The sequence below is a fragment of the Nerophis lumbriciformis genome, linkage group LG20, assembly GCF_033978685.3.
Source record: "Nerophis lumbriciformis linkage group LG20, RoL_Nlum_v2.1, whole genome shotgun sequence".
NCBI classification, from domain to species: Eukaryota; Metazoa; Chordata; class Actinopteri; order Syngnathiformes; family Syngnathidae; genus Nerophis; species Nerophis lumbriciformis.
Window position 1 is genome coordinate 34,072,034 of NC_084567.2, and position 27,283 is coordinate 34,099,316.

General features: G+C 40.1%; 1 protein-coding gene across 4 annotated transcripts in view; it reads right to left on the minus strand.

The window, feature by feature from the left end:
• Positions 1-27,283, minus strand: part of arrdc1b (arrestin domain containing 1b) — a 108,186-nt gene that overhangs the window by 19,175 nt on the left and 61,728 nt on the right. For 3 of the 4 annotated variants that reach the window (XM_072915344.1, XM_061980842.2, XM_061980841.2), the window contains exons 3-6: positions 17,446-17,496; positions 13,235-13,389; positions 12,202-12,384; positions 2,689-2,865 (exon numbers count right to left, since the gene is read on the minus strand). In XM_072915344.1, coding sequence (XP_072771445.1) covers positions 2,689-2,865; positions 12,202-12,384; positions 13,235-13,389; positions 17,446-17,496 — 566 coding nt within the window. The remainder of the gene's footprint in view (positions 1-2,688; positions 2,866-12,201; positions 12,385-13,234; positions 13,390-17,445; positions 17,497-27,283) is intronic. The other variant, XM_061980843.2, reaches the window with a different exon arrangement.

The window sequence follows — 27,283 nt, forward strand, 5'->3', positions numbered from 1 at the left end:
ACACACCCTCTCATTTCAATGCGTTTTCTTTATTTTCATGACTATTTACATTGTAGATTGTCACTGAGGGCATCAAAACTATGACATCTGTGAAGTGAAAACCATTTCAGGTGTTGACCTCTTGAAGCTCATCGAGAGAATGCCATTGCAATAATCAGAGCAAAGGGTGGCTATTTTGAAGAAACCAGAATATAAACAATTTGTTCAGTTATTTCACCTTTTTTTGTCAAGTACATAACTCCACATGTGTTCATTCATAGTTTTGATGCCTTCAGTGACAATCTACAATGTAAATAGTCATGAAAATAAAGAAAAGGCATTGAATGAGAAGGTGTGTCCAAACTTTTGGCCTGTACTGTAAGTGGTAACAGATTACATCATTTCCAGTTGTTTTATTTTCTGAAAACTATTATTAATCTTCTTACTAATTTACTGTTAATATCCAGTTACTTTCTGTTGTAACATTGTTCCATCTACACTTCTGTTAAAATGTAATAAACACTTATTCTTATGTCGTTTGGATACTTTACGGTAGTTGTAGGCTATATTATAAATGTGGGTATCGATCCAATACCAACAGGGTCGAGGTCGGTAAGCACAACCACAATTATTCCGTACATTAGGCGCACCGGGTTATAAGGCGCACTGTCGAGTTTTGAGAAAATGAAAGTATATTAAGTGCGCCTTATATTCCGAAAAATACGGAGGATTGTATATCGTGTATATCACACAACCTTAGTCCCTTAAAGGGGAACATTATCACCAGACCTATGTAAGCGTCAATATATACCTTGATGTTGCAGAAAAAAGACCATATATTTTTTTAACCGATTTCCGAACTCTAAATGGGTGAATTTTGGCGAATTAAACGCCTTTCTAATATTCGCTCTCGGAGCGATGACGTCACAACGTGGCGTCACATCGGGGAGCAATCCGCCATTTTCTCAAACACCGAGTCAAATCAGCTCTGTTATTTTCCGTTTTTTCGACTGTTTTCCGTACCTTGGAGACATCATGCCTCGTCGGTGTGTTGTCGGAGGGTGTAACAACACGAACAGGGACGGATTCAAGTTGCACCAGTGGCCCAAAGATGCGAAAGTGGCAAGAAATTGGACGTTTGTTCAGCACACTTTACCGACGAAGGCTATGCTACGACAGAGATGGCAAGAGTGTGTGGATATCCTGCGACACTCAAAGCAGATGCATTTCCAACGATAAAGTCAAAGAAATCTGCCACCAGACCCCCATTGAATCTGCCGGAGTGTGTGAGCAATTCAGGGACAAAGGACCTCGGTAGCACGGCAAGCAATGGCGGCAGTTTGTTCCCGCAGACGAGCGAGCTAAACCCCCTATCGACCCTAGCTTCCCTGGCCTGCTGACATCAACTCCAAAACTGGACAGATCAGCTTTCAGGAAAAGAGCGCGGATGAGGGTATGTCTACAGAATATATTAATTGATGAAAATTGGGCTGTCTGCACTCTCAAAGTGCATTTTGTTGCCAAATGTATTTCATATGCTGTAAACCTAGTTCATAGTTGTTAGTTTCCTTTAATGCCAAACAAACACATACCAATCGTTGGTTGGAAGGCGATCGCCGAATTTGTCCTCGCTTTCTCCCGTGTCGCTGGCTGTCGTGTCGTTTTCGTCGGTTTCGCTTGCATACGGTTCAAACCGATATGGCTCAATAGCTTCGGTTTCTTCTTCAATTTCGTTTTCGCTACCTGCCTCCACACTACAACCATCCGTTTCAATACATTCGTAATCTGTTGAATCGCTTAAGCCGCTGAAATCCGAGTCTGAATCCGAGCTAATGTCACTATAGCTTGCTGTTCTTTCCGCCATGTTTGTTTGTGTTGGCTTCACTATGTGACGTCACAGGAAAATGGACGGGTGTTTATAACGATGGTTAAAATCAGGCACTTTGAAGCTTTTTTTTAGGGATATTGCGTGATGGGTAAAATTTTGAAAAAAACTATAATATAATATAATAAGCCACTGGGAACTGATTTTTAATGGTTTTAACCATTCTGAAATTGTGATAATGTTCCCCTTTAGCATCGCTTTTTTTCTTTACTTTCTCTTCCCATCTACCCAGTTTCCCCAACCACGTGTGAAGAAGTACTGTATTAATGTGGTTTTGTGTTGTATTTGTTCCAGTCTTTCCCTAAGTTTTTGAACCATATTTAGTAGCTGTTATGAATACCGTTTTCTCCTTCGGTCATTGCATTGATAAATAAATGATAAATGGGTTGTACTTGTATAGCGCTTTTCTACCTTCAAGGTACTCAAAGCGCTTTGACACTACTTCCACATTTACCCATTCACACACTGATGGAGGGAGCTGCCATGCAAGGCGCTAACCAGCACCCATCAGGAGCAAGGGTGAAGTGTCCTGCTCAGGACACAACGGACATGACGAGGTTGGTACTAGGTGGGGATTGAACCAGGGACCCTCGGGTCGCGCACGGCCATTCTTCCACTGCGCCACGCCGTCCCGCATTCCCCCCCACCTTTCTCTGCTACATCCATATTCTGTCCAGCAGCAAAACAAATTGAAAAAATATGTTATAATGACAGGAATACTCCAGACTCACCTGTTGAACAGTAAATCAGTATAATTACAAGAAGGCGCACTAAGTTATAAAAACAGTCAGTATGTACTGTACGTTATGACCTCCATTCCGTACCTGAATGAAATAATCAATATCTATGAGGCTGCAGCCGGCGAGAGCTGACTGAGGAAGAGGAGGTACGATGATCTGCTCTCTCCACTCAGCATGTTTTCCTGCTTTCACTCCTGCTCCCTCCACCTCTGCGATGGTTCGGAGGTCAAACACTGGCCGATTGGTCTTGTAGGTTACTTTCTGGTTAGAAAAAAATTCAACAGACAATAGAAAGATGTCACATTTATTGCTAGAGCTGTGTAAAACTAACTAAGGATGTTCATAAACTTTATAGTCTAATCGGATTCGTTGAGATTTTTCCAATGGTCAATGATTAGTCGACTAAACATTGTTTTGTATGTACATGTATGCTGGCAAGAGCACAGGTAATTGGGATCTCATTTGCAACTTTTTACACTTAAAAAAAAAGGTTAACATTCAGATAAACAAATAAACACGCTAGGGTTTTAAGCTTGTGTTCATTGAGGGCCACATCACAGTTATGTCTGCCCTCAAAGGGCCACTTGTAAAATATATGATAAAAAAAAAGTAGAAGGAGTCGGCTCATGATATTGCCTAAGCATTTGATTATTAACTTTTTTTTACATTTGCTTAAAAAAAAATAATTGTGTAAAATAAATAAATAAACTAGCTCAGTTAAAAAAGTTGCAGTCTTTTTGATTAAAAAAAAAAGTAGAAGGATTCGGCTCATGATATTGCATTATTGCCTAAGCATTTGATTGTTCACTTTTTTTTACATTTGCTTAAAAAAAAAAACAGCACCACTCTTTTTTTTTTACAGTAAAATCTAGAGTAGTTGATTTTTTTTTAGTGTAAACACAAATGTGAGTGTGAATGTTGTCTGTCTATCAGTGTTGGCCCTGCGATGAGGTGGCGACTTGTCCAGGGTGTACCCCGCCTTCCGCCCGATTGTAGCTGAGATAGGCTCCAGCGCCCCCCGCGACCCCAAAAGAGAATAAGCGGTAGAAATGGATGGATGGATGGACAAACAGTACCAAATTTGTTTGTTTTTTTGTAAAAAAAAATTATAATTTTACCGTAAAGTCTATTGTCATTTTTACAGTGCACAATTTGATAACTTGCTGTCAAGCAAGTCTAGCTGATATTCAAGTACTTATTTTTATTTAAAAAAACATTTTGTTGCATTATTAGATAATATTACATTTTAAAATGTATATGTATATAAAGATAAGCATGCAGTTCGTGTATTTTTTGAATGTCAAAATGAAAAGAACAAATATTTAGTAAGAAAATATTCTTTGTTAAAAGCATATTATTACCATTTCGCGGGCCATATAAAATGATGTGGCGGGCCAGATCTGGCACCCGGGCCTTGAGTTTGACACCTGTGCGCTACAGATTGGATAGTAGGGATGTAATAATATGAACATTTCATATAACGGTTGTCGTGACCAAAATGATCACGGTTATCATTATTATTGCAGTATTGTTGAATGTGCTCACAAAGTACTTAAGCACTCACTGAAATGTTTTGAAATTATTTTTAAATAACAAAAATAAATAGACACACTGTTCGGAAACCCACTATTTTGCATGTTTTGTTATGCTTCACTGATAGTGTTTTAGTCTTTAAAAAAAGCACTGCTTTAAAGGCTAAGCTTTTACTGTTTTAAATATTGGTTTGTATTGTAGCACTTTAAGATTTGTTTGAATGAAAAGTGCCTAACAAATAAAATATATTATCATTATTTATTTTTTATGGCGGGCGTCCAGTTTCTGTTCAGCGGTCCTTGAACGCACCGCGAAAACACCGCTTTCTCGTATTCCTCCGAGTATAGAACGCTCACTCTGTTTTAAGAGAGCGCAGTTTGTAGGTTCCATGTGCACAATTGAGTAGCTTAGTTGCTCAGACAGCATTGTGCCGTTATCAATCACGGTTTTGTGATTATTCTAATTTAAAACGATAATAATAACTGTTGGGAATTTTACTGCAGTTATCATTAATACCGTTTATTGTTACATCCCTATTAGATAGTTAAGTGAGGTCTTCGGATCGGCCCTGCCAAGGTCAGCTTTGGCTCTTGCAAAGCGCAGAAAGGACGATCAAATTTGACTATCTAGAGCAGTCGTTACTAACCATACGGAACTGGACCTATAGTCAATTCATTATTTAAGTATTTTAGGTTTTGAGTTCTTATATTTTGCTTAGCAGACTTTTATAGAGTGCCTGGGGAGTCTGTGGTGGGCTCTCCTATTTCTGGGGCTGAGGTTGCTGAGGTAGTTAAAAAGCTCCTCGGTGGCAAGGCCCCGGGGGTAGATGAGATCCGCCCGGAGTTCCTTAAGGCTCTGGATGCTGTGGGGCTGTCTTGGTTGACAAGACTCTGCAGCATCGCGTGGACATTGGGGGCGGTACCACTGGATTGGCAGACCGGGGTGGTGGTTCCTCTCTTTAAGAAGGGGAACCGGAGGGTGTGTTCTAACTATCGTGGGATCACACTCCTCAGCCTTCCCGGTAAGGTCTATTCAGGTGTACTGGAGAGGAGGCTACGCCGGATAGTCGAACCTCGGATTCAGGAGGAACAGTGTGGTTTTCGTCCTGGTCGTGGAACTGTGGACCAGCTCTATACTCTCGGCAGGGTCCTTGAGGGTGCATGGGAGTTTGCCCAACCAGTCTACATGTGTTTTGTGGACTTGGAGAAGGCATTCGACCGTGTCCCTCGGAAAGTCCTGTGGGGAGTGCTCAGAGAGTATGGGGTATCGGACTGTCTGATTGTGGCAGTCCGCTCCCTGTATGATCAGTGCCAGAGCTTGGTCCGCATTGCCGGTAGTAAGTCGAACACGTTTCCAGTTAGGGTTGGACTCCGCCAAGGCTGCCCTTTGTCACCGATTCTGTTCATAACTTTTATAGACAGAATTTCTAGCCGCAGTCAAGGCGTTGATGGGATCTGGTTTGGTGGCTGCAGGATTAGGTCTCTGCTTTTTGCAGATGATGTGGTCCTGATGGCTTCATCTGGCCGGGATCTTCAGCTCTCACTGGATCGGTTCGCAGCTGAGTGTGAAGCGACTGGGATGAGAATCAGCACCTCCAAGTCCGAGTCCATGGTTCTCGCCCGGAAAAGGGTGGAGTGCCATCTCCGGGTTGGGGAGGAGATCTTGCCCCAAGTGGAGGAGTTCAAGTACCTCGGAGTCTTGTTCACGAGTGAGGGAAGAGTGGATCGTGAGATCGACAGACGGATCGGTGCGGCGTCTTCAGTAATGCGGACGCTGTATTGATCCGTTGTGGTGAAGAAGGAGCTGAGCCGGAAGGCAAAGCTCTCAATTTACCGGTCGATCTACGTTCCCATCCTCACCTATGGTCATGAGCTTTGGGTTATGACCGAAAGGACAAGATCACGGGTACAAGCGGCCGAAATGAGTTTCCTCCGCCGGGTGGCGGGGCTCTCCCTTAGAGATAGGGTGAGAAGCTCTGCCATCCGGGGGGAGCTCAAAGTAAAGCCGCTGCTCCTCCACATCGAGAGGAGCCAGATGAGGTGGTTCGGGTATCTGGTCAGGATGCCACCCGAACGCCTCCCTAGGGAGGTGTTTAGGGCACGTCCGACCGGTAGGAGGCCGCGGGGAAGACCCAGGACACGTTGGGAAGACTATGTCTCCCGCCTGGCCTGGGAACGCCTCGGGGTCCCACAGGAAGAGCTGGACGAAGTGGCTGGGGAGAGGGAAGTCTGGGCTTCCCTGCTTAGGCTGCTGCCCCCGCGACCCGACCTCGGATAAGCGGAAGAAGATGGATGGATGGATGGACTTTTATAGACTTTTCGGTACTGGTTCCCAGGCCTTCGCTTGAGAGAGAGTTCTTTATCTAGACCTATTTGAATTTTAGTTGAGGACCCCCTGATCCAGAGGAAGTAAAAGTTTCAACATGGGTTGAGCCAGTGAACCAGCTCAGGATCATTACCTTTGCCAGAGGGTAGCAATTAGGGAAGTTTCTCGCCCGAGTGACCTGGTCAAAGCTACACCCTGGCGGCGCACACCAAGTCTAATTGCCAGCGAGTCACCAGGGCTAATGGAGAGCCTTTGACCAGCCCGAGGTGTGTGGTGGTACGACGTGTGGTGGCGGAACGTCCCACGTCCCCCATCTCAGAACATCCTTTCAACACACTTGCTTTATGCGGGGATTTTGGGGTTCTCAACCTGAATCCCTCCCACGGAGGATGTACAAAACCCAAAACCAGTGAAGTTAGCACGTTGTGTAAATCGTCAATAAAACACAATGATTTGTAAATCCTTTTCAACCTATATTCAATTGAATAGACTGCAAAAACAAGATACTTAACATTCAAACCAGTAAACTTTGTTATTTTTTGCAAATATTAGCTCATTTAAAATTTGATGCCTGCAACATGGTTCAAAAAAGCTGGCACAAGACTTGAGGAATACTCATCAAACACTTATTTGGAACATCCCACAGGTGAACAAGCTAATTGGGAACAGGTGGGTGCCATGATTGGGTATAAAAGCAGCTTCCATGAAATGCTCAGTCATTCACAAACAAGGATGGGGCGAGGGTCACCACCTTGTGAACAAATGTGTGAGCAAATTGTCGAACAGTTTATAAACAACATTTCTCAACAAGCTATTGCGAGGAATTTAGTGATTTTACCATCTACGATCCATAATATCATCAAAAGGTTCAGAGAATCTGGAGAAATCACTACACGTAAGGCGGTACTGCATCAAAAACTGATATCAGTGTTTAGAGGATATCACCACATGGGCTCAGGAACACTTCAGAAATCCACTGTCAGTAACTACAGTTCGTTGCTACATCTGTAAGTGCAAGTTAAAACTGTACTATGCAAAGCGAAAGCCATTTATCAACAACACCCAGAAACGCCGCCGGTCTCCTCAGTTCCCAAACGTTTACTGAGTGTTGTTAAAAGGAAAGGCAATGCAACACAGTGGTAAAAATGCCCCTGTGCCAACTTTTTTGCAATGTGTTGCTCTAAGTTAATGATTATTTGCAAAAAAAAAATGTGTTTCTCAGTTCGAACATTAAATATCTTGTCTTTGCAGTCTATTCAATTGAATAGAAGTTGAAAAGGATATGCAAATCTGTCATTGTATTTGGGTTTTGTAGGTTGAGAGTTTAATAAGTCAAATTAGACTCATCTGAATCAAATTGTCGAATAGTTGACTATCCAAAGACACCCTGATTTGCCTCAAATGGGAGGTACAGTCGTGCTCGCGGTCAGCACTTCTAGGTTTGAATCTCTACTCTAAGGAGATTTCATGATCTGCTAATGTTTGCATGTATTTACAGTGGGGGGGGGGGGAAGTATGACTCGATCTCCTGACAATTTGTAAATGTATCCCCTTACAATACATGAACAGTCCGTCATTTTATGTGTTTAAAACAGACACAGAATATCAACAAAATATGCAGGGGACATTTATTTGATGGAGTGATATAAGTATCAACCAGTAGGGGGCTCAATAAAAATTTGAAACAGAACAAAATACAAGATATTAGTCAATTTCACTATATAGATCTCCTTGCAAGATCTTACCTCATGGTTCTGACGCCCTGTCTACATTAAGCTGGATAACTCCTTAAACAAATATTTATTTAGCCTAAGCCCCGTGTCAGCCACACTAAACCTTTGTTTAAGGTTCCCTTCCTTGGGTAATTTTTTACACGGGTAAGTGCGTCGTGCATTTCTTGAATCTCCGGCTCTTAGCTTTGCATGGACTCATCGATCGTTTACAAACTGAGTTCAGAGAGGAAGTGACGCCAGAAAGACCGAGCCCCACACAGGAAGTGACTTCAGAAAGAAGGCGCCACAGCCAGCTTCATAACAACCGGTTTCAAAACTCGGAGCTAACTACTGGAAAGATGGAGGCGAGTCATCCAGACATGTCCGTGTTTCTCCTTATAAATGTACAGACACTTGTGGAAATCACACATGAATACCTTAAGAGAAGGTAACGCGCGATTGCAGCTATTTGGGATACAACACTTCTCAGACGGCAAGAGAACTTTCCAATGTCCCGGTCAGCTGTGAGTTTGAGTTTGACTTTATTTTTATTTCGAACATGCAAGCATACAACATGATACATCACAGTTTCCAGTTTCTCTTTTCAACATGTTCGAAAAAGAGTAGGAAGAAGCATAGCTTATTTAATCCTACCCTTTTTCTTTTACATAACAGTTGCGAAAACTTTTGATCGCTTCCTGTTCTCAATTTATTCACAATATACTCCATAAGTAATGATAATACTCGGTGAAGTAAGTTATATTTCATATGGTGAGATGAGTAAGATTATTTTGAAAATGAATGGATGGATGAAATAAATTCAGAATGTTTATCATGGTTCTTCTTCATTGCACTTTGTAAACACTTTAAGTTTGAAGAGTTTCTTGAAGTGGATCATATTAGTACATTGTTGGATTGCTTTGCTTAATCCATTCCATAATGTAATTCCACATACTGATATACTGAAGGTCTTAAGTGTTGTACATGCATACAAATGTTTTAAATTAAATTTTTCTCTAAGATTATATTTCTCCTCTTTTGTTGAGAAGAATTGTTGTATATTCTTGGGTAGCAGGTTATAGTTTGCTTTGTGTATAATTTTAGCTGTTTGCAAATTCACTATGTTGTGGAATTTCAGTATTTTTGATTCAATAAATAAAGGGTTTGTATGTTCTCTATATCCAACATTATGTATTATTCTAACTGATCTTTTTTGTAACACCGCTAATAAATTAAGTGTACTTTTGTAGTTATTTCCCCATATTTCTACACAATAATTCAGATATGGTAACACCGAAAAACTTTGTCCATTTGTCGAAGGAGAGTCAATGAGAATGCGGGCTTCCGTGGATGTGATAAAAAAGGTAGAGTGTGCTTTGTATTACCTGGCCGACGAGGGAAGACTACGGAAAACGGCGAATGCGTTTGGACTGGCAAAGCAGACTGTATCAGTTATTGTCTGCCATGTATGTCACAGACTCAACGTCTAGGTCCAGAGTATTAAAAGTCACCAAAAACGAATGGATAATGAGGGTGAAGGCAAAAGAGTGAGGAGTGTCCTGACCAGATATTTAGATCCCTAGATTGATTGATGTAAAATATGATGGCTCAGGTGTGATTCACTACAATAGGGCCCCACAGCACACTGGATTGCAGTTCATTGAAATACCACAACACTGGATATTGTCCAGATAAGTTACATTTAATTTAAGAACTTGCACACAAAGCAACACCGCAGGTGACTATGTCGTGCGCATTTTCCGCGCATGCGTACTAGGTCGCGTTGCACCGGCGAACGGAGGGGGAGGGGGTCTTAAACGACGGCATCGATGACACAAAAATTTAGCTTTTTGGGTGTTCAATTCAACTTGCCATGTTTGGAGGCAGTGAGACATTCTGCTAAGAGTTAAAGAAGACTTGACCGCAGACTGAGAGGCAGACAAACATGGCCATGCACTATAGACTCCCGGATGAGAACCTTCTGGCCTCAGCCAGAACACTGAAGATGTCCTCTATCATGACAAAACCCCTAAACATTCGACAACAAAGGAGAGCATCGAGAAGCAGCACTTAAAAGTTCCTGGACAGGGTATCTGCACATTCTCAAGATCAAATTTTCAGACCCTCTTAATGTAAAAATGTAAACTATCTTAGAAAAACAAATACATGTGACAACTTAAAACTGTTTTAAATAATAACTTACTGTGAATGCACACATTTCGGGAACAAAAGAGTGCATGAATAATCATTTGTTAGACGTGCAAACTGTTTAAAGGGGAACATTATCACAATTTCAGAAGGGTTAAAACCATTAAAAATCAGTTCCCAGTGGCTTATTTTATTTTTCGAAGTTTTTTTTCAAAATTTTACCCATCACGCAATATCCCTAAAAATAGCTTCAAAGTGTCTGATTTTAACCATCGTTATATACACCCGTCCATTTTCCTGTGACGTCACACAGTGATGCCAATACAAACAAACATGGCGCATAGAACAGCAAGCTATAGCGACATTAGCTCGGATTCAGACTCGGATTTCAGCGGCTTAAGCGATTCAACAGATTACGCATGTATTGAAACGGATGGTTGTAGTGTGGAGGCAGGTAGCGAAAACGAAATTGAAGAAGAAACTGAAGCTATTGAGCCATATCGGTTTGAACCGTATGCAAGCGAAACCGACAAAAACGACACGACAGCCAGCGACACGGGAGAAAGCGAGGACGAATTCGGCGATCGCCTTCTAACCAACGATTGGTATGTGTTTGTTTGGCATTAAAGGAAACTAACAACTATGAACTAGGTTTACAGCATATGAAATACATTTGGCAACAACATGCACTTTGAGAGTGCAGACAGCCCAGTTTTCATCAATTAATATATTCTGTAGACATACCCTCATCCGCTCTCTTTTCCTGAAAGCTGATCTGTCCAGTCCAGTTGGAAATGCATCTGCTTTGAGTGTCGCAGGATATCCACACATTCTTGCCATCTCTGTCGTAGCATAGCTTTCGTCGGTAAAGTGTGCGGAACAAACGTCCAATTTCTTGCCACTTTCGCATCTTTGGGCCACTGGTGCAACTTGAATCCGTCCCTGTTCGTGTTGTTACACCCTCCGACAACACACCGACGAGGCATGATGTCTCCAAGGTACGGAAAACAGTCGAAAAAACGAAAAAATAACAGAGCTGATTTGACTCTGTGTTTGTAAAGTGTTTGAGAAAATGGCGGATTGCTTCCCGATGTGACGTCACAACAATAATAGAAAGGCGTTTAATTCGCCAAAATTCACCCATTTAGAGTTCGGAAATCGGTTAAAAAAATATATGGTCTTTTTTCTGCAACATCAAGGTATATATTGACGCTTACATAGGTCTGGTGATAATGTTCCCCTTTAATGTATCTCTTTTTTCCGCTAAAACCGCCAGTAGCCTTCTAGTTCTCGAATAATTGCTGCCCCAAAAGGTCCTGTTGTAAATTTCCTACTAATACTTAGGGATGCAACGATAAATGGTATTCATGATAACCGTGGTAAAACTCCCAAAGGTTAGTATTACCGTCCTAAACTAAAAAGATCAAAAAAAGGTTATTGATAACTACACTTTGATAAACTCACAGATTGACTGGCGCCAGCTCGCTAGTTTAAATGCCAACATGAATAGAATAGAATGGACTTTATTGTCATTATATTTGCATATAACGAGACTAAGGACTCCAATTTAAGGTGCGGTAGTGGGAACAAATATGGGATAAAAATAAATTACACAAAAGGTAATAAAGAAAAAAAAAAAAACTAAAAATTGAAATAAACAGACTATACTATCCAATAAAAATAATAAGCAATCCTGTACAATATACAATACACTATACAAAATACTGTACAATATACAGAGCAAGACAAGAGTACCGGAGTAATAAATAACAATCAGTGTCGGATGTATTGCACTCGAAGAGTAATATTGCACAGTAGATAGAAAACAAGAGACATCAGCGTCTTTCCCCAATTATTCCTGTCCAGGTTTGAGTGTTACCTGTATGAGACTTGCGAGAACACATCCTGTGTCTTTTCCAGACTTGTTGTGGATCTCTGTAGCTAACTTGATCACCTGACCAGGAATGTAGCCCCTGAGGTCAGTGCAAGTTTTAAGCATCAGGGTCCCCGACTTTACGAGCAGGTAGCTGAACTTCTTTGTTGTAACGGCGTAGCTCAGTTGCTGCAGAAACAAAGAAGAACGTTAGATGCTACTGAGTTTTAGGAAACTAATACTCACGATGGCTGAAACAGGAAGTCAAACAAGTGAGTAAAGGCAAGTGCCATCCATCCATTCATCGTCTTCCGCAGCAGCCTAAGCAGGGAAGCCCAGACTTTCCTCTCCCCAGCCACCCCGTCCAGCTCTTCCCGGGGGATCCCGAGACGTTCCCAGGCCAGCTGGGAGACATAGTCTTCCCAATGTGTCCTGGGTCTTCCCCGTGGCCTCCTACCGGTCGGACGTGCCCTAAACACCTCCCTAGGTAGGCATTCGGGTGGCATCCTGACTGGATGCCCGGACCACCTCATCTGGCTCCTCTCGATGTGGAGGAGCAGCGGCTTTATTTTGAGCTCCTGCCGGATGGCAGAGCTTCTCACCCTATCTCTAAGGGAGAGACCCGCCACCCGGCGGAGGAAACTCATTTCGGCCGCTTGTACCCGTGATCTTGTCCTTTCGGTCATAACCCAAAGCTCATGACCATAGGTGAGGATGGGAATGTAGATCGACCGGTAAATTGAGAGCTTTGCCTTACGGCTCAGCTCCTTCTTCACCACAACGGATCGATACAGTGTCCGCATTACTGAAGGCGCCGCACCGATCTGCCTGTTGATCTCACGATCCACTCTTCCCTCACTCGTGAACAAGACTCCAAGGTACTTGAACTCCTCCACTTGGGGCAGGGTCTCCTCCCCAACCCGGAGATGGCACTCCACCCTTTTCCGGGCTTGGAGGTGCTGATTTTCATCCCAGTCGCTTCACACTCGAATATTAGGAAATGTATTAAGAGGTGGTTGTTTAATAAGATCTGCCTTACATCAATGTCTGGCACCTCATTGAGGTTTAGCAAGTTGAGGAGGTAAAAGGGCTTCTGGGCTTTGTAGTCCTTTGCGAAGCGAGGCGTGTCAATGGCTGCTCTCACACGGTAGACAGTCTTTCCAAAAGGTCCTTCAAAAGAAGTCGGTACAGCGGCTGCGAGAATACGAGGACAAATTAGAACTATGATACTAGTACAAAATTCCAATAACCAGACAGACAGATTCTAAAGACAGATTGAGTGCAGAGTCTCTTTACTTCCTTCTCGCCTGTTCCTCATTGAGATGTCGCTCCAGGGTCAAGTCTGCTGCTGATGTCTAAGATTTAAACAGGAGAGGCAGGCGGCTGCCCTCCTTGCACAGACAGCCAGGCAGCACGAAACAAAGCAAGAAGCAGACTCATGTCGTCTGGAGACAGGCAACACTGGGCTGCTTCAAGTACCGTATTTTCCAGACCATAGGGCGCACCGGATTTTAAGGCGCACTGCCAATGATTGGTCTATTTTTGATCTTTTTTCACATGTAAGGCGCATTGGATTATAAGGCGCATTAAAGGAGTTATATTATTATTATTTTTTCCAAATGTAAAACACTTCCTTGTGGTCTAAATAACATGTAATGGTGGTTCTTTGGTCAAAATGTTGCATAGATTATGTTTTTCCAGATCATCTTCAAGCCGCTTTCTGACAGTCGCTTCCAAATGCATTTGTTTTCAAAACGGTTACCGTATTTTTCGGATTATAAATCGCCCCGGAGTATAAATCGCACCGGCCGAAAATGCATAATAAAGAAGGAAAAAAACATATATAAGTCGTACTAGAGCAGGGGTCGGCAACCTTTACCAGTCAAAGAGCCATTTTGACAAGTTTCACAAATTATAGAAAACAATGGGAGCCGCAAACATTTTTGAAATTTTAAATGAAATATCACTGCATACAAAGTTTTTTTTTTACTTTGTGCTATGTATAAACCAGGGATCTCAGACACGCTGCCCACACCTTTATATGGAATTTTTAAGCTGGTGCGGCACACAGGTTCTAACTGAATAGCGCTTGTCAGCGTCATGCGTGCTGTGATGGTACAGCATATAGCGCCCACTACAACCAGCGTGCCTGATCAGCCACATGTTGTATGGGGCTTCCGCTTGCTCACATAGGTGACAGCAAGGCATACTTGCTCAACAACCACACAGGTTACACTGACGGTGGCGGTATAAAAAAAAAAAACTTTAACACTCTTACTAATAATGCGCCACACTGTGAACCCACACCAAACAAGAATGACAAACACATTTCGGGAGAACATCTGCACCGTAACACAACATAAACACAACAGGACAAATACCCAGAATCCCATGCAGCCCTAACTCTTCCGGGATACATTATACACCCCCGCTACCAAACCCCGCCCACCTCAACCATCGCACAGAGAGGGGGGGGGGGGGGGGGGGGGGGGGGGGTTTTGGTGGTAGCAGGGGTGTATAATGTATCCCGGAAGAGTCAGGGCTGCATGGGATTCTGGGTGTTTGTTCTGTTGTGTTAAGGTGCAGATGTTCTCCCGAAATGTGTTTGTCATTCTTGTTTGGTGTGGGTTCAAAGTGTGGCGCATTATTAGTAAGAGTGTTAAAGTTGTTTTATATGGTCACCGTCAGTGTAACCTGTGTGGCTGTTGACCAAGTATGCCATGCTGTCGCGTACGTGTGCAAGCAGAAGATGTATATTGTATAACAAGTGTTACGCTGGCACGCTGTTAATACAGATTGTAGAGGGCGCCAAATGTTGTAACATCACGGCACGCCCTTATTATAGCTGTAAGGGTGAAAATCGGTGAATATTGATCCCGGGAGTTTTCTGCGAGTGGCACTGAAATCCGGAAGTCTCACGGGAAAATTGGGGGGTTCCGCAAGTAAGCTGCTGAGCCGCATCAGAGTGATCAAAGAGCCGCATGCGGCTCCGGAGCCGCGGGTTGCCGACCCCTGTACTAGAGTATAAGTTGCATTTTTTAGGGGAAATTTATTCGATAAAATCCAACACAAAGAATAGACATTTGAAAGGCAATTTAAAATAAATAAAGAATAGTGAACAACAGGCTGAATAAGTGTACGTTATATGAGGCATAAATAACCAACTGAGAACGTGCCTGGTATGTTAACGTAACATATTATGGTAAGAGTCATTCAAATAACTATAACATATAGAACATGCTATACGTTTACCAAACAATCTGTCACTCCTAATCGCTAAATCCTATGAAATCTTCTTCCTCGGTGTCGCTTCTTAACAACTCTGCCAACTCCAAAGCTCTAGACAATGCGCCGCTTCCTCTATCGGTACGTCGCTTACGTCAGAGTCATCGTCAGTTGCAGTTCCAATTATTCCAGCCTTTCTGAATCCGGACAGGATGGTTTCGGTTGTGACGATTGCTGATATACGTCTAGTCTCTTACGTGAATGAGATAAATAATATTATTTGATATTTTACGGTAATGTGTTAATAATTTCACACATAAGTCGCTCAAGAGTATAAGTCGCACCCGACCAAACTATGAAAAAAACTGTGACTTATAATCCGAAAAATACGGTACAAAAAAGTGGAACCCTAAAAATTTACTGTGGGACCCCATTTCTATGACTTGATGGGGTCCCTGGGACCTCATCAAGTCACTGATTGAGTATTGGTGCGTGCAAAACAGCAGCAGGCAGCTGTGGCCTGAGGACCGGTTCTAATACTAATCAAATATTATTCCGGTTTGGCCATCAATAATTCATCCGGCCCGCGGGCCTTGACTTTGACACCTAGGACCTAGAACGAGCCAATTTTTACATGTTAGAATGCAAAAAGAAAAACAAACATTTTGTCTTCTTGTCTGTCATAAGGATTGTGAAGTATAGGCAAAATTCCCCCCAAAAAGTGCAGCTCTCAATTTTTGAAGGGCGAAAATTTTAACTTTTTGCTTTTTTTTTGCTCAAATATCTTAATATTGATTGATTGATTGAAACTTTTATTAGTAGATTGCACAGTTCAGTACATATTTCGTACAATTGACCACTAAATGGTAACACCCGAATAAGTTTTTCAACTTGTTTAAGTCGGGGTCCACGTAATCAATTCATGGTACAAATATATACGATCATCATATTGTCTTCACACAAGTTAATCATCAGAGTATATGCATTGAATTATTTACATTATTTACAATCCGGGGGGTGGGATGAGGAGGGTTTGGTTGATATCAGCACTTCAGTCATCAACAATTGCATCATCAGAGAAATGGGCATCGAAACAGTGTAGGTCTGACTTGGTAGGATATGTACAGCGAGCAGAGAACATAGTGAGTTCAGATAGCATAAGAAGAAGTATATACATTAGAAATACATTTGATTATTTACATTTGGTTATTTACAATCCGGGGAGGTGGGATGTGGAAGGGGGAGGGTGTTAGTCAAGGGTTGAAGTTGCCTGGAGGTGTTGTTTTAGTGCGGTTTTGAAGGAGGATAGAGATGCACTTTCTTTTACACCTGTTGCGAGTGCATTAAACTTCAATAAACTAGCAATAAACTTCAGTTCTAAACAAAAATATCAAACACGTAATGTTTTCTTTTAACTATTTTGACCCTTTTGAAGGCTGTTTGATCACATTATCTCCCATATTCAAATGAGAAAAATAACTATGTGACAGAGCTTGAGAACAAGTTTTCACTCTGTATGCTAATATTATTGTTCATGCTCTGTTTATGCAAGCCCTTTCTGTCAGAAGGCCTAAGGAGGGGTGAGGAAATGCAAGGGGGCATGGCGACCAATTAACCCAGACTGCACAACAGGAGCAGGACTAAAAATAACTGCATATCCTTCAGCCTACACTAAAATGTGTGTGAGATAGCAGACTTAACAGGGGGTGCTGATGGTTACTAAGTGTGTTTGACTGATCTTGAGGTTACTTGCACAGTCATGCACTAGCAGTTTAGAATCTGTGCTTTGGGGGTAATGAGGAAGATAAGAAACACACATTAACCACACACAATAACCAAACCTATGAACTATGAATCACTATTTGCTTTCCCATGCTTGCCCTATCATCGGCTTTGTGGCATCCAGCTTAACATAGTGTTATCAGTTAGCCAGTCCATGCAACAATGCAAATAACAGATGGGTGTGCCGCACACAAAAAGCCATGAAGTTATAATAAGCAAGACAGTGAAAAAGAAAGTCCATACCTGGTATAAGAAACTGAAAAGGGAAATTGTGTTCACCAGCAGACAGAGTTCCTGTAAAAAAAACAAAAAACAAGCTTTTACCCACAGTGCAAACAATTTAAATAATGAAAAAACACATTTACAGGAGATATAAGTGTTTGTTCCTTTATGATTATACTCATTACAAACATTAGATGTCCAGGTAGCACCGTGCCAGAGGGGCTTATTTTTTTTCTAATTGGGATTGTATTTCTCTGATGAATTAGAAGGTGTTGTTGTTGGAAGTGAACATTAGGAGTAAAGAAACTTTCAAGGATTCAAGTCCCTTCAAACAACATACCCCTTTAACTGTCCTTAATCAACAGAAACTACGGGTGATTATTAGTCGAATGAGTCATAGCCAAAACATGAAGGCTGCCAATGCAGTTCTCAGCAAGGTTAATCAATAACCTACAAGCAAGGCAGCGATCGCCCCCTGGAATGAGTGCTTTGCTTTTGCATCAGTACAAGTTCAGGTCAGCATCCTTTAAGCAAGTCTGCCTTTATGGATAAAATAATAATGCTGGCTTAGTTCAACTTGACTCAACTATATCAGTCAATAACTTGCAAAAATATAGACAATCAACCATTTACACCAGACTTGGGTAAATTAAGGCCCGTTGAGCTTTTCAATCTGGCCCGCCGGACGTTCCCAAATCATTTTTGTTGATCTTTAAGATAGAAACTGTAATTACATTATGACGTGCAGTGATGTTTTCAAATGACCGTAAGTCTTGAACGATACAAAGTATTTCAATGGTTGGAATCTGCGCTTTTGCCTGATATATATATATATATATATATATATAGTAATCTAAGTCACAGCAGCTCAGACGAGGGACCAAGCAATGTGGGTGGGGAGCGTTTCCACAGAGTGTTTGCAGAGCGGCCAGCCTGAAATGCGGGTGTCAGGGACAGACGCGGAAGGAAATTTTTACAACAAAGTTCTAAAGCTTAGCGAATTATCAGTTATATCAGATTGTAGGTGGGTTTTTTTTTACCCTTCGCGTTCATATTTCGCTGTTTGTTTCATTTTTGTTGCGTTTTGCTTGATTGTAAAAATGTTGATCGAGAGGGGGTGTGATGTTCATATGTTGTCAATATTCAGTGTTTTATCGTTCATAGTTAATATTGTAAATCCCACATTCTTTATTTTCGTGTACATTCTGGGTGTCTCATTCAGTAAAAAATTTTTATTATTCCATTCCGTTTTTTAAGGCGGTCTGTCATAACCTTTAGAGCAGGGGTGCTCATTACGTCGATCGCGATCTACCGGTCGATCTCGGAGGGTGTGTCAGTCGATCACCAGCCAGGCATTAAAAAAATAGTCCTAAAAATGAGCGATCATAAATCTTCACTATGACGTCACTTTCGTCACTTGATTGACATTCACGGCACCCGAGGGTCTTCTGAGATGACGCTGGCTGCTGCCAGCTCATTAAAATTACCGACTGGAAGGCGAGAAACACTTGATTTCAACAGACTCTGGCGCCGTACCTGTCGTCAAAACTCCAAAGACCGACTGCACAGTTGCACAATAAAAGCTATGCTTCATCCTGCCTGCGCTACCAAAATAAGAGTCTCAGAAAGCTGGCGTGCACAAGTTAGCAAGCTACGGAGTTTGCCGACAATGTATTTCTTGTAAAGTGTATACAAAGGAGTACGGAGGCTGGACAAATAAGATGCCAAAAACCAACCACTTTCATGTGGTATTGGACAGAAAGGAGGACTTTTTTTCCCCCTCCATTCGAAAATGCGGACGTTATCATCACCACTGTCTGATTCCAATCAATGCAAGTCATCAGAATCAGGTAATACACCAACTTATATTGTTGTCTTCATGAAAGAAAGGAATCTATATGTGTTAAACATGCTTTTATTATCTTTAACCACCTTTAACTTGTTAACAATATTAACTATATGTGTTAAACATGCTTGTATTATCTTTAACCACCTTTAACTTGTTAACAATATTAACTATATGTGTTAAACATGCTTGTATTATCTTTAACCACCTTTAAGTTGTTAACAATATTAACTATTTGTGTTAAACATGCTTGTATTATTTTTAACCACCTTTAACTTGTTAACAATATTAACTATATGTGTTAAACATGCTTGTATTATCTTTAACCACCTTTAAGTTGTTAACAATATTAACTATATGTGTTAAACATGCTTGTTTTATCTTTAACCACCTTTAAGTTGTTAACAATATTAACTATTTGTGTTAAACATGCTTGTATTATTTTTAACCACCTTTAACTTGTTAACAATATTAACTATATGTGTTAAACATGCTTGCATTATCTTTAAACACCTTTAACTTGTTAACAATATTAACTATATGTATTAAACATACTTGTATTATCATTAAACACCTTTAATGTATTAACAATATTAACTATATGTGTTAAACATGCTTGCATTATCATTAAACACCTTTAATTTGTTAACAAAAACATATATTTCATAAATAAGTAAATATAAATTATATATATGAATGAGGTAGATCCCCACGACTTGATCAATTGAAAAGTAGCTCGCCTGCAGAAAAAGTGTGAGCACCCCTGCTTTAGAGCAATCAACCAGACATTATTGTGAGGTTTTGTATTAATGTTCCTAAAAATCAGATATACCGGCCTCCAGACACATTTTTTTTCCTCTATATTTGGACCCCCAAGTCAAAATAATTGCCCAGGCCTGATTTACACCATACCTGGGCAAAATACAACCAATACAAGTAATAATTGTTTTTTTTAAAACCTTTAACGTTGTAGCTTTTGCCAGCAATAGGATCTGCAGTGCTTTTTTCAAATGACCGTAAGTCTTGAACTATCGAAATTACTCCAATAGTTGGAATCTGATCTTTGGAGTGATAAACAGGTCATTACGATAATCATAGGGACTACGTCAGAGGAGCTCCAGGAAGACGAGGTAATGATACAAAACAGAGCGGGTGGGGATTGTTTACACAACAGGAACCCAGCGCAAAGACTTGGAAGCGACATTCTATAACAAAGTTCTTCAACATTTACCAGACCAAAGACGATCAAACAGATGGTGAGATTAAGCAGGGACCCCTTTTTTAAAAATAAATATTGTATGAAATTTTGTTTTAAATTAAACCTGTCCAAAACGGACTTTGTTTGTGTGGTCCTCGGGTTATGAAAGAGTTGCATTCCTAAATGTTTGTCGAAGTCAAGTGAAAAAGATTAAATACAAGAATTAAATTAAACAATAATAAAAAAGAAAAAGAAAAACTCCCCATGTGAGCTTTTTTTCCCTGAGAGAATTAACATAAAACATGACCTTTTACTGCCATGTTATGTTTACTTTCTTTAAGTTCTGTTGTCTTTCAGGCGTTTCGACCCTCTTCCCCTACCAGAACCTATAATTTGATATCTATATCAGTACACTAACTTTAGAACTGTAATAATATATATATTAGGGGTGTGGGAAACATTTAAAAAAAAAATTTTTTTTATTTTTTATTTTTTTTAATTAATCAATCCAACAAAACAATACACAGCAATACCATAACAATGCAATCCAATTCCAAAACCAAACCCGACCCAGCAACACTCAGAACTGCAATAAACAGAGCAATTGAGAGGAGACACAAACACGACACAGAACAAACCAAAAGTAGTGAAACAAAAATGAATATTATCAACAACAGTATCAATATTAGTTACAATTTCAACATATCAGTGATTAAAAATCCCTCATTGACATTATCATTAGACATTTATAAAAAAAAAAAAAAAAAAGAACAATAGTGTCACAGTGACTTACACTTGCATCGCATCTCATAAGCTTGACAACACACTGTGTCCAATATTTTCACAAAGATAAAATAAGTCATATTTTTGGTTCATTTAATAGTTAAAACAAATTTACATTATTGCAATCAGTTGATAAAACATGGTCCTTTACAATTATAAAAGCTTTTTACAAAAATCTACTACTCTGCTTGCATGTCAGCAGACTGGGGTAGATCCTGCTGAAATCCTATGTATTGAATGAATAGAGAATCGTTTTGAATCGGAAAAATATCGTTTTTGAATCGAGAATTGCGTTGATTCGAAAAAAATAGATTTTGAATGGAATCGTGACCCCAAGAATCGATATTGAATCGAATCGTGGGACACCCAAAGATTCGCAGCCCTAATATATATTATATATACACTTTATGTATGTATTTATACACAGTGTATATATTAGGGATGTCCCGATCCGATATTTGGATCGGATCGGCCGCCGATATTTGCAAAAAAATGCGTATCGGCAAGGCATGGGAAAATGCCGATCCAGATCCAGTTTAAAAAAAAACTCTGGTCCGTGTTTTCCAACGCACCTATTTAAATAATACATTCCACTTTTCTGCTGCTCCCTAATTTCCGTTCCGCATTTTCCAGCACACCTTCAACACATCCACAGGTCTGTGGATTCTCACGCAGTTGCTTTTAGCTGCTGGCATTACACGACAGGCTCTTCTCACTCTTTCCTGTGTCTCCTTCTCACAGACAGCAAGCGCACCTTCTTACACACGTCACATACTGTCACGTCATACGTCACATACGTATACGCCCTCCCCGAGCAGAGAGGTATCATCATGGCTAACGTTAGCTGTGATGCTAGCGCAGCCGTGCGAGCAACGCTCCCTCTAAGGCGCGCCTGTGCAATTGCGCACTGCTCAAGTGTCCTCTGCGCACGGAAAATCTATGCCACGCACAAAATCAAATAAAAAAAATAAGCGCATAACAATTTTCGACACACGGACACGACAGAGAAAACAGTTTTCGTCATCATTGTTCAAATACTGTAACGTCTGTCGAGACGCTTATCTCCATTCGGTGCCACACGTCCACACCATCAAAATGCCGAGGCAAACATTTCCACATCAACACCGTATGAAAAAAATAGTGATTTTTTTAGTTGTGATTTCCTTCTCTGCATGAAAGTTTAAAAGTAGCATATATTAAAGCAGTATGAAGAAGAATGTTTTAATGTAGACTAGGGCTGAAACGACGCGTCGACGTCATCGGTTACGTAAATACGTCGAGGACGTTTTTGTTCGTCGACGCGTCGCATATTCACGTCACACTACCGTCATGGCGGAGCGCAAAGCAGACGATGTGAGCGGTGCGAGCGAGGGGAAAAAAGCACGCCAAAAGTCGTCAAAAGTGTGGGAGTATTTCAATAAACGGCCTAAGAAGAAACGCTACTTTTACTCCGCTACTTTTATCTACATTCAGCTCGCTACTCGCTACTAATTTTTATCGATCTGTTAATGCACGCTTTGTTTGTTTTGGTCTGTCAGACAGACCTTCAAAGTGCCTGCCTTACTGGTGACGTTTCACTTCGTTCCACCAATCAGATGCAGTCACTGGTGACGTTGGACCAATCAAACAGAGCCAGGGGTCACATGACCTGACTGGCTCCGAGCTAACTTCGGGTGTTACCATTTAGTGGTCAATTGTACGGAATATGCACTGTACTGTGCAATCTACTAATAAAAGTTCCAATCAATCAATCAAAAGTGTGAAGGAAAAAAGACCCTTTTTTTATTTCAACCGTAAAGACTGACTGCACAGTTCCTGTCTTCACAATAAAAGTCCCGCTCCATCGCGCCTGCGCTTTCAAAATAAGAGTCTCCGAAAGCCAGCGCAAACAAGCTAGCAAGCTACGGAGTTTGCCGCCAATGTATTTCTTGTAAAGGGTATAAAAACGAATATGGAAGGTGGACAAATAAGATGCCAAATAACAACCACTTTCATGTGGTATTAGACAGAAAGGAGGAACTTTTTTTCTCCTCCATTTGAAAACGTGGACGTTACCAGCACTGCTTCCTGATTACAATCAATGCAAGTCATCAGAATCAGGTAATACACCAACTTATATTCTTGTCTTCATGAAAGAAAGGAATCTATATGTTAAACATGCATGTAAAATTATTAAAACACCTTTAACATGTAAACAAAAACGGCAAAATAAATAAATATAAATGATATACTGTATATATCAATGTATGTATGTATATATATATATATATATATATATATATATATATATATATATATATATATATATATATATATATATATATGTGTGTGTGTGTGTGTGTGTGTGTATATATATACACACACACATATATATATATATATATATATATATATATATATGATATGTGTGTGTATGTTACTCAGTACTTGAGTAGTTTTTTCACAACATACTTTTTACTTTTACTCAAGTAAATATTTGAGTGACTACTCCTTACTTTTACTTGAGTAATAAATCTCTAAAGTAACAGTACTCTTACTTGAGTACAATTTCTGGCTACTCTACCCACCTCTGCTAATAATGTTGTTGTATGCACACTGTGTCGAGCGGAAATGGCCTATCATAGCAGCACAACGGCAGCGTTCTTGCCATCACCATCAACTAGTCAATCGTCCGCGTGAGTATACGTTGTCATCATTACACAAAAACATGAATGTGTCATTTGTATCTGCGTTGTAAATTCATAAACTAAAGCACCGTTTCGCTCTGAGAGGAGCGTTTGGCGTGCCTGTTCAGTGTTTACAAAGACGCGCTCCTCTTTAACGCTAACGTTAATTAGTTGTGCAAATACCTTTTACAACATTAACAATTACGTATACTATGTACAAACGAACAATTAACTTTCACTTTAATCATACTATCATTGTTGTGTTATTAAGCAAAATAAGCAAAAGTTTTACTTTTGTTGAAATGCTTACACTGTTGTTACAGAATATTTCGTTTTGCACTTTTTTGTATTGGATGTTTATCTTTATTTTTGCACATTTTAGCAAATAAGCAATACTTTTACTTTTGTTGAAATGTTTACACTGTTGTTACAGAATATTTCCGTTTTGCACTTTTTTGAATTGGATGTTTATCTTTATTTTTGCACATTTTAAAGCAAAATGAGCAATACTTTTACTTTTGAAATGCTTATACTATTGCAGAATATTAAGATTTGCACTGGATGTTTACTTTTATATTTGCACATTAAAAGCAAATAAGCTACTTTTAATTTTGTTAAATGTTTACATTGTTACAGAATATTTTGTCATGTTGTTGTCAATGTTGACTGAGTGGCCATACTTTTTTTTTTGTAAATAAAAGCCATGCCTTTTGAAAAAACTGGCCTACATTTATTTTTTCATCTTCATTTTAAATAAAAAAAATAATCGGTAAAAGGAAAAATAATCTATACATTAATCGAAAAAATAATCTATAGATTAACCGATTAATAGAAAAAATAATCTATAGATTAATCGATAGAAAAATAATCGTTAGCTGCAGCCTTAATGTAGACACATAGAATAATCATACTGCTGTGATTATATGCATCAAGTGTTCATTCAAGGCTAAGGCAAAATATCCACATATATATTGTGTATCGCAATATGGCCTTAAAATATCGCAATATTAAAAAAAGGCCATATCGCCCAGCCCTAGTTCAATGATGCCATTTCTGTTTGTCATGTATAATTTTGTCTATTTTGTGTTTATTCTTGAATAAACAGGTCAGTTTCTTGTTACCAACCAATGTGTATTATTCAAACTCCCCTAATTCAGCTGGCTAGTTGTTATCAAGAGCACTAAAACCCTTTTCAACATGATTCTGACAACTAAGTAGGCTAAATAACTTTAAACTTTAATACATGCTCGGATAGGCCAGTATCGGTATCGGATCGGAAGTGCAAAAACCTGGATCGGGACATCCCTAGTGTATATATATATATATATATATATATATATATATATATATATATATATATATATATATATATACACACACACACACACACACACACACACACAACTTAGAGGGGCTTTGCACTGTCTGTGGACATATTCAGGCTTTGCCTATTAAAGGGCAAAAGTCCTCCCAGGTTATTTTATTCTATGACTTTTTGCTCTATCTCGTACCTGGCACCTCTTTTCATCATTGAAACTAGGAAGTATTCTATGTGTGTGTATGTGCGTAGATACAAACACAGGGTGGAATCATTCTATTTGGCCTCGACAGAACAGAGATTTCCCTAACCTTAAGATAATAAGACATATCCAACCATTCCATTCTGCTAAGGTGGAATAATTCCTCTAACAGTCACACACAATAACAGTGAGCAGTAGCCTCGTCTGTCAGCAATGACCAAACTGCAAGGTACAAGCCACAGGTATTGTTTTTTTGTGACCAGCATTGATTAGCATCCATCAATTCAGCTTGCTCTAACGAGCTATACAATTGTACAGCTGCAGTGGGAGGAAGATGGTTGCTTCCTGAAAGTCATATTGTGATAATAGTGACAGGATGCAGAGTGGAATATATAGACGTGTTCACACGCATTATCACTTTTTACCCATCATCCATAGAGTGCATTGTTTGTTTTGCGAGTTAAGGAGTTCATAGCAGTGGTATGAGTGACGTAGTTTGTTACCTTTCTGATCTCGTGTTGCTTTCACCCTAAGGGCACAGCAGGCCATTTTCAGACTGAGAATGGGATACGGAAAAACAGCAGCGATAAGGAGGAGCCCAGAGAGAGAGTCGGTGCCATGAATTATTTATACCATGCTCTGCGAGGCGTGTACTGAGGGGTTGATTGGGTTGTATTATCACTCTTAGGCTCATTGATTTACAAATGCAGTTCCTTTTTTTTTAAGTTGACAATTTGTTGTTTATTGTATTTCTTATTTGTGAATGTATCACTTAGTTATCATGTGATCTATATCAGTGTTTTTCAACCACTATGCCGTGGCACACTAGTGTACCGTGAGATATTGTTTGGTGTGCCATGGGAAATTATGTAATTTCACCTAATTGGGTTAAAAATATTCTTTGCAAACCAGTAATTATTGTCTGTGCTCTCAAGAGCTTGGCAGAGTAGCTGCGTAATACTCTTCCATATCAGTAGTTGGCAGCAGGTAGCTAATTGCTTTGTAGACGTCAGGAACATGATTTGTCGTGATCACAGAATGCAGACGACAGCGGGAGGCAGCGTGCAGGTAAAAAGGTATCTAATGCTTAAACCAAAAATAAATAAAAGGCATTGAAGCTTAGGGATGGCTATGCAGAACGAAAATACAACTGAACTGGCTGCAAAGTAAACACAAACAGAATGCTGGACGACAGCAAAGACTTACAGCGTGTGGCGCAGACGGCGTCCACAAAGTACATCTCTACATGACATGACAATCAACAACAAAATAGGAGCGCCAGACAAGAACTAAAGCACTACACACAGGAAAATACCAAAATAGTCAAAATAAGTCACAGCGTGATGTGACAGGTCGTGACAGTACACATACTTTGAGACAAGAGCTATAGTGATGCATTGTTGGTTATGGTTTGAATTTGTATCCAACAATTGCGAGAACAACTTTTTACTGTCAATATCGGGTGCTGAGTTTAATTTTTTCTGCTGGTGGTGTGCCTTGGGATTTTTTCAATGAAAAAAATGTGCCTCGGCTCAGAAAAGGTTGAAAAACACTGATCTATATAATGGAAGTATTTATATTAATGTTCAACTTTAATGTCACAAAATTCCAAAATAATCTGCACTGGCTTCCTGTGCACTTAAGATGTGACTTTAAGGTTTTACTACTTACGTAAAATACTAAACAGTCTCACTCCATCCTATCTTGCTGATTGTATTGTACCATATGTCCCGGCAAGAAATCTGCGTTCTTAGAACTCCGGCTTACTAGTGATTCCCACAGCCCAAAAAAAATCTGCGGGCTATAGACCGTTTTCTATTTGGGCTCCAGTACTCTGGAATGCCTT